This window comes from Oncorhynchus clarkii, chromosome 10 (assembly GCF_045791955.1).
Source record: "Oncorhynchus clarkii lewisi isolate Uvic-CL-2024 chromosome 10, UVic_Ocla_1.0, whole genome shotgun sequence".
Classification (NCBI taxonomy): domain Eukaryota; kingdom Metazoa; phylum Chordata; class Actinopteri; order Salmoniformes; family Salmonidae; genus Oncorhynchus; species Oncorhynchus clarkii.
In genome coordinates, this window is record NC_092156.1 from 7258389 (window position 1) to 7270888 (window position 12500).

The 12500-nt window shown below is 43.8% G+C and overlaps 1 protein-coding gene across 1 annotated transcript in view; it reads right to left on the bottom strand.

Annotated features, from left to right (window-relative positions):
- The window catches only part of LOC139419404 (calcium/calmodulin-dependent protein kinase kinase 1-like), a 112097-nt gene that overhangs the window by 49581 nt on the left and 50016 nt on the right, over nt 1–12500 (bottom strand). Inside the window, exon 8 of the mRNA XM_071169351.1 lies at nt 6072–6160. Coding sequence (XP_071025452.1) covers nt 6072–6160 — 89 coding nt within the window. The remainder of the gene's footprint in view (nt 1–6071; nt 6161–12500) is intronic.

The window sequence follows — 12500 nt, forward strand, 5'->3', positions numbered from 1 at the left end:
AGAAAGTGGTGTTGGGGGTAAAACATCCGACATTATAAAATCCATGTACACAAACAACAAGTGTGCGGTTAAAATTGGCAAAAAACACACACATTTCTTCACACAGGGTCGTGGGGTTAGACAGGGATGCAGCTTAAGCCCCACCCTCTTCAACATATATATCAACGAATTGGCGCGGGCACTAGAAGAGTCGGCAGCACCCGGCCTCCCCCTGCTAGAATCCGAAGTCAAATGTCTGCTGTTTGCTGATGATCTGGTGCTTCTGTCACCAACCAAGGAGGGCCTACAGCAGCACCTAGATCTTATGCACAGATTCTGTCAGACCTGGGCCCTGACAGTAAATCTCAGTAAGACCAAAATAATGGTGTTCCAAAAAAGGTCCAGTCACCAGGACCACAAATACAAATTCCATCTAGACACTGTTGCCCCAGAGCACACAAAAAACTATACATACCTTGGCCTAAACATCAGCGCCACAGGTAACTTCCACAAAGCTGTGAACGATCTGAGAGACAAGGCAAGAAGGGCATTCTATGCCATCAAAAGAAACATACATTTCAACATACCAATTAGGATTTGGCTAAAAATACTTGAATCAGTCATAGAGCCCATTGCCCTTTATGGTTGTGAGGTCTGGGGTCCGCTCACCAACCAAGACTTCACAAAATGGGACAAACACCAAATTGAGACTCTGCACGCAGAATTCTGCAAAAATATCCTCCGTGTACAACGTAGAACACCAAATAATGCATGCAGAGCAGAATTAGGCCGATACCCACTAATTATCAAAATCCAGAAAAGAGCCGTTAAATTCTACAACCACCTAAAAGGAAGTGATTCACAAACCTTCCATAACAAAGCCATCACCTACAGAGAGATGAACCTGGAGAAGAGTCCCCTAAGCAAGCTGGTCCTGGGGCTCTGTTCACAAACACAAACACACCCCACAGAGCCCCAGGACAACAGCACAATTAGACGCAACCAAATCATGAGAAAACAAAAAGATAATTACTTGACACATTGGAAAGAATTAACAAAAAAACAGAGCAAACTAGAATGCTATTTGGCCCTAAACAGAGAGTACACAGCGGCAGAATACCTGACCACTGTGACTGACCCAAAATTAAGGAAAGCTTTGACTATGTACAGACTCAGTGAGCATAGCCTTGCTATTGAGAAAGGCCGCCGTAGGCAGACATGGCTCTCAAGAGAAGACAGGCTATGTGCTCACTGTCCACAAAATGATGTGGAAACTGAGCTGCACTTCCTAACCTCCTGCCCAATGTATGACCATATTAGAGAGACATATTTCCCTCAGATTACACAGATCCACAAAGAATTCGAAAACAAATCCAATTTTGAAAAACTCCCATATCTACTGGGTGAAATTCCACAGTGTGCCATCACAGCAGCAAGATTTGTGACCTGTTGCCACGAGAAAAGGGCAACCAGTGAAGAACACACACCATTGTTTTTATCTTGTGTCCTTTAACCATTTGTACATTGTTAAAACACTGTATATATATATATAATATGACATTTGTAATGTCTTTACTGTTTTGAAACCTCTGTATGTGTAATGTTTACTGTTAATTTTTGTTGTTTTTCACTTTATATATTCACTTTGTATGTTGTCTACCTCACTTGCTTTGGCAATGTTAACACATGTTTCCCATGCCAATAAAGACCTTGAATTGAATTGAATTGAATTGAGAGAGAGAGAGAGACGGAGAGAGAGAGAGAGAGAGAGAGAGAGAGAGAGAAAGAGAGAGAGAGAGAGAGCGAGAGAGAGAGAGAGACGGAGAGAGAGAGAGACAGAGAGAGAGAGAGAGAGAGAGAGAGAGAGAGAGAGAGAGAGAGAGAGAGGTGACGGAGAGAGAGAGAGAGAGAGAGAGAGAGAGAGAGAGAGAGAGAGAGAGAGAGAGAGAGAGAGACAGACAGAGAGAGAGAGAAAGGGAGAGAGAGAGAGAAAGAGAGAGAGAGAGAAAGAGAGAGAGAGAGAGAGAGAGAGAGAGAGAGAGAGAGAGAGAGAGAGAGAGAGAGAGAGAGAGAGACAGAGAGAGAGAGAAAGGGAGAGAGAGAGAGAAAGAGAGAGAAAGAGAGAGAGAAATAGAGAGAGAAATAGAGAGAAAGAGACGGTGAAATAGCATAACTTTATATGTTAAGTGATTTTCATGATGCCAGACTTTCTAATGACCATTATGATTTGGCCAAGAGCCAGAGTTTTTCTGTGGTCAGAAACACCGCAGGGCTCTAGTTATTCTTTTTTTTTTTTTTTTTAAATCTCTTCTTCTACCAGGCAGAGAAGAAGACGTCCTAATCAACCGGGGGGCAGCAGGGTCGTGTTCATAACATAATGTAGCAAAAGAAGTCTCAAAACCTCAAGTTCAATAACAATACATACCATTTAGTAGACGCTTTCATCTCTAGCAATTTACACTCATGAATGTATACACTACCGTTTAAAAGTTTGGGGACACTTAGAAACATCCTTGTTTTTGAAAGAAAAGCATTTTTTTTGGCCATTAAAATAAATAACATCAAATTGATCAGAAATACACCGTAGACATTGTTAATATTGTAAATGACTATTGTAGCTGGAAACGTCATATTTTTTAAGGGAATATCTACATCGGTGTACAGAGGCCCATTATCAGCAACCATCACTCCTGTGTTCCAATGGCGCGTTGTGTTAGCTAATCCAAGTTTATAACTTTAAAAGGCTAATTGATCATTAGAAAACCTTTTTAGAATTATGTTAGCACAGCTGAAAACTGTTGTGCTGATTAAAGAAGCAATTATACTGGCCTTCTTTAGACTAGTTGAGTGTCTGGAGCATCAGCATTTGTGGGTTCGATTACAGGCTCAAAATGGCCAAAAACAAAGAACTTTCTTCTGAAACTCGTTAGTCTATTCTTGTTCTGAAAAATTAAGGCTATTCCATGAGAGAAATTGCCAAGAAACTGAAGATCTCGTACAACGCTGTGTACCACTCCCTTCACAGAACAGAGCAAATGTCTCCCACTAGAGAGGAGTGGGAGGCCCCGGTGCACAACTGAGCAAGAGGACAAGTACATTACAGTGTCTACTTTGAGAAACCAATGCCTCACAAGTCCTCAACCGGCAGCTTCATTAAATAGTACCTGCAAAACACCAGTCTCAATGTCAACAATTAAGAGGCGACTCCGGGATGCTGGCCTTCTAATGAAGCTGCCAGTTGAGGAATTGTGAGGCGTCTGTTTCTCAAACTAGACACTCTAATGTACTTGTCCTCTTGCTCAGTTGTGCACCGGGGCCTCCCACTCCTCTCTAGTGGGAGACATTTGCTCTGTTCTGTGAAGGGAAGAAAGTTATTTGTTTTTGGCCATTTTGAGCCTGTAATCGAACCCACAAATGCTGATGCTCCAGACACTCAACTAGTCTAAAGAAGGCCAGTATAATTGCTTCTTTAATCAGCACTCTTTCTATTCTGGTTAGAGCCAGTTTGCTCTGTTCTGTGAAGGGTGTAGTACACAGCGTTGTACGAGATCTTCAGTTTCTTGGCAATTTCTCACATGGAATAGCCTTCATTTCTCAGAACAAGAATAGACTGACGAGTTTCAGAAGAAAGGTCTGATTACTGCTGCCTGGCAGTGACTGCTGTAAACACCCACACACAGATGTGATGCACCGTGCTGCTGCCTGGCAGTGACTCTGCTGTAACACCAGATGTGATGTGACACCGGTCGCTCCCCAGATTAATGATTGAACAGTGAAGACATGAATGGCTTGACCTTGGGGTTGATTTCTATGGTACAGAAACATTGTGAGTACGTACAGGGTGACTGATACTAAGCTATACTGCAGCTCTTCACACACACGAAGAGACACTAACTTTTGACATTTAAGTAATTTAGCAGATGCTCTTATCCAGAACAACGTACAGGAGCAATTAGGGTTAAGTGCCTTGAATTAAGTGCCTTGAATTAAGTGCCTTGAATTAAGTGCCTTGAATTAAGTACCTTGAATTAAGTGCCTTGAATTAAGCGCCTTGAATTAAGTGCCTTGAATTAAGTGCCTTGAATTAAGTGCCTTGAATTAAGTGCCTTGAATTAAGTGCCTTGAATTAAGCACCTTGAATTAAGTGCCTTGAATTAAGCGCCTTGAATTAAGCGCCTTGAATTAAGTGCCTTGAATTAAGCGCCTTGAATTAAGAGCCTTGAATTAAGTGCCTTGAATTAAGTGCCTTGAATTAAGCGCCTTGAATTAAGCGCCTTGAATTAAGCGCCTTGAATTAAGTGCCTTGAGTTAAGCGCCTTGAATTAAGTGCTCAAGGTCACATGCAGATTGTGGATGAGAGCGTCTGCTAAACGATTAAAATGTAAAACGATCAAATTCAGTTTATTTCAAATTCACATCAATGTCATAACACATTTTAGAGAGAAAGTATGTGCTGTAAATCTGTGAGTCCTACATTAAAGGGCCAATCTGTGAGTCATGCATTAAAGGGCCAATCTGTGAGTCCTGCATTAAAGGGCCAATCTGTGAGTCATGCATTAAAGGGACAATCTGTGAGTCATGCATTAAAGGGCCAATCTGTGATTTCTACATCCAGTTTTTGACTTTTAAATGAATTAGATACACATTGATTCTTGAAGAATTAACTTATAAATGCGTCATGAGCTGAGTTCAACTGTCATACCTCATTAGAAACCCCCCAAAATAAGCTTGTTTGTAAACAATGTATCGGTAAACAAACAGTCAATCCTTACATCTGTAGTTATGTCTATGAATTTGAGAGTGGGTACATTTCTCCAGGCCCATCCCTGAGTTTTTTACCAAAATATACAGCGCTTTGAAGTGCAGAACCTTGAAGAGATAGAGCAAACATATACACTAACTCCTCCTATTTTATTTACTAGGCAAGTCTGTTAAGAACAAATTCTTATTTTCAATGACGGCCTCAGTTGGTTGACTGCCTGTTCAGGCGCAGAACGACCTTGTCTAACCTTCCGGTTACTAGTCCAACGCTCGAACCACTAGGCTACCCTGCCGCCCCTATGTGACCCAACATCCTGCGATGCAGCTGTAACGACAACAATTACAGAGAAGATCCAAACAAGAACATTGCTCTAAGCTGGTGAGTCGCCTCATTAAGGAAACTAACATTTATTTAACTAGGCAAGTCAGTTAAGAACAAATTCGTATTTACAACCGATTCCCTAGGACCAGTGGGTTAACTGGCCTAGGACCAGTGGGTTAACTGGCCTAGGACCAGTGGGTTAACTGGCCTAGGACCAGTGGGTTAACTGGCCTAGGACCAGTGGGTTAACTGGCCTAGGACCAGTGGGTTAACTGGCCTAGGACCAGTGGGTTAACTGGCCTAGGACCAGTGGGTTTAACTACCTTGTTCAGGGGCAGAAAAACAGATGTTTATCTTGTCAGCTCAGGGATTCGATCTAGAGACCTTTCGGTTACTGGCCCGAAGCTCTAACCACTAGGCTACCTGCCGTAAACTATGTGAAGCATATTGCTTATCCTACGTGATACTAGTAGCCATGCTATTACGGAGGTGAATACTTCCTGTAGGCATTATCCACTTCCTATATGTTACCCAAGCTCTGCCATAGCCTACAGAGCACACGCTGCGTACTTAGAGAGCATACAGGACACAACATACTGTAACCCATCCTACCATAGTACTACAGTACAGTTCACCTATTGATTATGCTAATAGCCCTGTGAGCCAGATACCCCTCAGTCTAATATAGGACATCAGCCTTAGAAAAGCCCCGATTGGCTATAAGCTCAACACTAAAGATCCTGATTGGCTATAAACTCAACACTAAACATCCTGATTGGCTATACGCTCAACACTAAACATCCTGATTGGCTATAAGCTCAATACTGAAGCTCCTGATTGGCTATAACCTCAACACTAAACATACTGATTGGCTATAAGCTCAATAGCACTGAGGGGGTAGATTGTGTCTCAGTGTAAGCCTCTGCTGCAACTCAATGATGTAGCGGTATATACAGTACTGTATGTACGAGGGGGAAAGGAGAGGAAGGAGTAGAATGGTAGTACTCACAGTACTCCATGCCCAAGACGATGTCTCTGAAGTAGAGGCGTGTCTGGTCCTCAGTGAAGGGGCTGTCTGTAGGGACCTCCATCACTGGACTGGGATCACCGCAGGAACCAACCCACAGATAGGTAGAGAGAGAGAGAGACAACATAGTACATAGCTAACAATAACATTTTAAACATTATTCTTTTGAAACGTTTGTGTGTGTAATGTTTACTGTGAATTTGTTTGTTTACTTGCTTTGGCAATGTAAACATGTTTCCCATGCCAATAAAGCCCATTTGGGAGGGGTATATAGAGAGAGCGAGGAAGAGATAGCTAGCGAGACTCTATGTCTGTCTGACTGAAGAGATAGCTAGAGAGACTGTCTGTCTGACTGAACAGATAGCTAGAGAGACTGTGTCTGTCTGTCTGTCTGACGAGATAGCTAGAGAGACTGTCTGTCTGTTTGACTGACTGAAGAGATAGCTAGAGAGACTGTCTGTCTGACTGAAGAGATAGCTAGAGACACTGTCTGTCTGACTGAAGAGATAGCTAGAGAGACTGTCTGTATGTCTGACTGACGAGATAGCTAGAGAGACTGTCTGTCTCTCTGAAGAAATAGCTAGAGAGACAGTCTGTCTGTCTGACTGACTGACTGACTGACCAACAGACAGAGACAGACAGAGACACAGAGAGACTGTCAATCCAGTCAGTCTCTCTAGCTGTCACATAGACAGATGGACAGACAGAGAAAGAGACAGACAGACGGACACAGAGAGAGCGAGAGAGAGAGAGGCAGAGACACAGAGAGCGAGAGAAGGAGACAGAGACACAGAGAGCAAGAGAGAGAGAGAGAGAACGAGAGAGAGCGAGAGAGCGACAGACAGACACAGGCTGACTGACTATTGGTTGCATCACTGCCTGGTACGGTAACTACTCGGCCTCCGACCAAGGCACTACAGAGGGTAATGCGTACGGCCCAGTACATCACTGGGGCCACGCTTCCTGCCATCCAGGACCTCTATACCAGGCGGTCAGAGGAAGGCCATAAAAATTGTCAAAGATTCCAGCCACCCTAATCATAGACTGGTCTCTATGCTACCGCACGGAAAGCGGTACCGGAGCGCCAAGTCAGGTCCAAGAGGCTCTTTAACAGCTTCTACACCCAAGTCATAAGACTCCTGAACAGCTAATCAAAGGGCTACCCAGACTGCATTACCCCCTCCTCTTTTACACTGCTGCTACTCTCTGTTTATTATCTATGTATAGTCACTTTAATAACTCTACCTACATGTACATATTTACGTCAATTACCTCGACTAACCGGTGCCCCAGCACATTAACTCTGTACCGGTACCCCCTGTATATAGTCTCCACATTGACTCTGTACCCCCTGTATATAGTCTCCACATTGACTCTGTACCCCCCTGTATATAGCCTCCACATTGACTCTGTACCCCCATGTATATACAGTAGTCTCCACATTGACTCTGTACCGGTACCCCCCTGTATATAGTCTCCACATGGACTCTGTACCGGTACCCCCTGTATATAGCCTCCACATGGACTCTGCACCGGTACACCCTGTATATAGCCTCCACATTGACTCTGTACCGGTACCCCCTGTATATAGCCTCCACATTGACTCTGTACCGGCACCCCCTGTATATAGCCTCCACATTGACTCTGTACCGGTACCCCCTGTATATAGCCTCCACATTGACTCTGTACCGGTACCCCCTGTATATAGCCTCCACATTGACTCTGTACCGGTACCCCCTGTATATAGCCTCCACATTGACTCTGTACCGGTACCCCCTGTATATAGCCTCCACATTGACTCTGTACCGGTACCCCCTGTATATAGCCTCCACATTGACTCTGTACCGGCACCCCCTGTATATAGCCTCCACATTGACTCTGTACGGGTACCCCCTGTATATAGCCTCCACATTGACTCTGTACCGGTACCCCCTGTATATAGCCTCCACATTGACTCTGTACCGGTACCCCCTGTATATAGCCTCCACATTGACTCTGTACCGGTACCAATTGTATATAGCCTCCACATTGACTCTGTACCGGTACCCCCTGTATATAGCCTCCACATTGACTCTGTACCGGTACCCCCTGTATATAGCCTCCACATTGACTCTGTACCGGTACCCCCTGTATATAGCCTCCACATTGACTCTGTACCGGTACCCCCTGTATATAGCCTCCACACTTACTCTGTACCGGTACCCCCTGTATATAGCCTCCACATTGACTCTGTACCGGTACCCCCTGTATATAGCCTCCACACTTACTCTGTACCGGTACCCCCTGTATATAGCCTCCACATTGACTCTGTACCGGTACCCCGTGTATATAGCCTCCACATTGACTCTGTACCGGTACCCCCTGTATATAGCCTCCACATTGACTCTGTACGGGTACCCCCTGTATATAGCCTCCACATTGACTCTGTACCGGTACCCCCTGTATATAGCCTACACATTGACTCTGTACCGGTACCCCCTGTATATAGCCTCCACATTGACTCTGTACCGGTAACCCCTGTATATGGCCTCCACATTGACTCTGTACCGGTACCCCCTGTATATAGCCTCCACATTGACTCTGTACCGGTATCCCCTGTATATAGCCTCCACATTGACTCTGTACCGGTACCCCCTGTATATAGCCTCCACATTGACTCTGTACCGGTACCCCCTGTATATAGCCTCCACATTGACTCTGTACCGGTACCCCCTGTATATAGTCACCACATTTACTCTGTACTGTAATACCCTGTATATAGTCACCACATTTACTCTGTACCGTAATACCCTGTATATAGCCTCCACATTGACTCTGTACCGGTACCCCCTGTATATAGCCTCCACATTGACTCTGTACCGGCACCCCCTGTATATAGCCTCCACATTGACTCTGTACCGGTACCCCCTGTATATAGCCTCCACATTGACTCTGTACCGGTACCCCCTGTATATAGTCACCACATTTACTCTGTACTGTAATACCCTGTATATAGTCACCACATTTACTCTGTACCGTAATACCCTGTATATAGCCTCCACATTGACTCTGTACCGTAATACCCTGTATATAGTCTCCACATTGACTCTGTACCGTAATACCCTGTATATAGCCTCCACATTGACTCCACATTGACTGTGTACCGGTACCCCCTGTATATAGCCTCCACATTGACTCTGTACCGTAATACCCTGTATATAGTCTCCACATTGACTCTGTACCGTAATACCCTGTATATAGCCTCCACATTGACTCCACATTGACTGTGTACCGGTACCCCCTGTATATAGCCTCCACATTGACTCTGTACCGTAATACCCTGTATATAGCCTCCACATTGACTCTGTACCGTAATACCCTGTATATAGCCTCCACATTGACTCTGTACCGTGATTGTGGACTTCAGGAAACAGCAGAGGGAACACCCCCCTATCCACATCGATGGAACAGTAGTGGAGAGGGTAGCAAGTTTTAAGTTCCTCGGCATACACATCACAGACAAACTGAATTGGTCCACTCACACAGACAGCATCGTGAAGAAGGCGCAGCAGCGCCTCTTCAACCTCAGGAGGCTGAAGAAATTCGGCTTGTCACCAAAAGCACTCACAAACTTCTACAGATGCACAATCGAGAGCATCCTGGCGGGCTGTATCACCGCCTGGTATGGCAACTGCACCGCCCTCAACCGTAAGGCTCTCCAGAGGGTAGTGAGGTCTGCACAACGCATCACCGGGGGCAAACTACCTGCCCTCCAGGACACCTACACCACCCGATGTCACAGGAAGGCCATAAAGATCATCAAGGACATCAACCACCCGAGCCACTGCCTGTTCACCCCGCTATCATCCAGAAGGCGAGGTCAGTACAGGTGCATCAAAGCTGGGACCGAGAGACTGAAAAACAGCTTCTATCTCAAGGCCATCAGACTGTTAAACAGCCACCACTAACACTGAGTGGCTGCTGCCAACACACTGACACTGACTCAACTCCAGCCACTTTAATAATGGGAATTGATGGGAAATGATGTAAATATATCACTAGCCACTTTAAACAATGCTACCTTATATAAATGTTACTTACCCTACATTATTCATCTCATACGCATACGTATATACTGTACTCTATATCATCGACGGTATCCTTATGTAATACATGTATCACTAGCCACTTTATACTATACTATGCCACTTTGTTTACATACTCATCTCATTTGTACATACTGTACCCGATACCATCTACTGTATCTTGCCTATGCTGCTCTGTACCATCACTCATTCATATATCCTTATGTACATATTCTTTATCCCCTTACACTGTGTACAAGACAGTAGTTTTGGAATTGTTAGTTAGATTACTTGTTATTACTGCATTGTCGGAACTAGAAGCACAAGCATTTCGCTACACTCGCATTAACATCTGCTAACCATGTGTATGTGACAAATAAAATTTGATTTGATTTGATTTGATTTGATTTGATAATACCCTGTATATAGCCTCCACATTGACTCTGTACCGTAATACCCTGTATATAGTCTCCACATTGACTCTGTACCGGCACCCCCTGTATATAGTCTCCACATTGACTCTGTACCGTAATACCCTGTATATAGTCTCCACATTGACTCTGTACCGTAATACCCTGTATATAGCCTCCACATTGACTCTGTACCGTAATACCCTGTTTATAGCCTTGCTTGTTATTTTACTGCTGCTCTTTAATTTGTTACTATTATTTTCTATTTTTTACTTAACACTTATTTTAAGGTAAAAAGCCTCTTGTATTCGGCGCGTGTGACAAATAAAATTGGATCAAATCAAATCAATTTTATTGGTCACATACACATGGTTAGCAGATGTTGATGCGAGTGTAGCGAAATGCTTGTGCTTCTAGTTCCGACAATGCAGTAATAACCAACGAGTAATCTAACCTATCAATTTCACAACAACTACCTTATACACACAAGTGTAAAGGAATTAATACGAATATGTACATATAAATATATGAATGAGTGATGGCCGAACGGCATAGGCAAGATGCAGTAGATGGTATAGAGTACAGTATATACATATGAGATGAGTAATGTAGGGTATGTAAACATTATATTAAGTGGCATTTTGTAAAGTGGCTAGTGATACATTTCTTACATCAATTTTTCCATTATTAAAGTGGCTGGAGTTGAGTCAGTATCTTGGCAGCAGCCACTCAATGTTAGTGATGGCTGTTTAACAGTCTGGTGGCCTTGAGATAGAAGCTGTTTTTCAGTCTCTCGCTCTCGGATTTGACAGACAGACAGACAGACAGACAGAGAGAGAGAGAGAGAGAGAGAGAGAGAGAGAGAGAGAGAGAGAGAGAGAGACAGAGAGAGAGAGAGACAGAGAGAGAGAGAGAGACAGAGAGAGAGAGAGGAGAGCGAGAGAGATGAAGACAGGGAAAAGGGGGAAATCAATCATTTCCAGGCCCAGGGACATGTACTAGTCTGTGGCGACCTAAATGCCAGAACCGGACAAGAACCTGACACCCTCAGCACACAGGGGGACAAACACCTGCCTGGAGGTGACAGCATTCCCTTCCACATATGGCCCCCTAGGCACAACTATGACAACATAACCAACAAAAACGGGTCACAACTCCTGCAGCTCTGTCGCACGCTGGGTATGTACATAGTCAACGGTAGGCTTCGAGGGGACTCCTATGGTAGGTACACCTATAGCTCATCTCTTGGCAGTAGTACTGTAGACTACTTTATCACTGACCTCAACCCAGAGTCTCTCAGAGCGTTCACAGTCAGCCCACTGACACCCCTATCAGACCACAACAAAATCACAGTCTACTTAAACAGAGCAATAATCAATCATGAGGCATCAAAGCCAAAGGAACTGAGTAACATTAAGAAATGCTATAGATGGAAGGAATGCAGTTTGGAAACCTACCAAAAAACAATTAGGCAACAACAAATTCAATCCCTTTTAGACAATTTCCTGGGTAAAACGTTCCGCTGTAATAGTGAAGGTGTAAACTTGGCAGTAGAAAATCTTAACAGTATATTTGACCTCTCAGCTTCCCTATCAAATCTAAAAATCTCAAATAGAAAACCGAAGAAAATTAACAATAATGACAAATGGTTTGATGAAGAATGCAAAAATCTAAGAAAGAAATTGAGAAACCTGTCCAACCAAAAACATAGAGACCCGGAAAACCTGAGTCTACGCCTTCACTATGGTGAATCACTAAAACAATACAGAAATACACTACGTAAAAAGAAGGAACAGCATGTCAGAAATCAGCTCAATGCAATTGAAGAATCCATAGACTCTAACCACTTCTGGGAAAATTGGAAAACACTAAACAAACAACAACAAGAAGAATTATCTATCCAAAATGGAGATGTATGGGTAAACCACTTCTCCAAT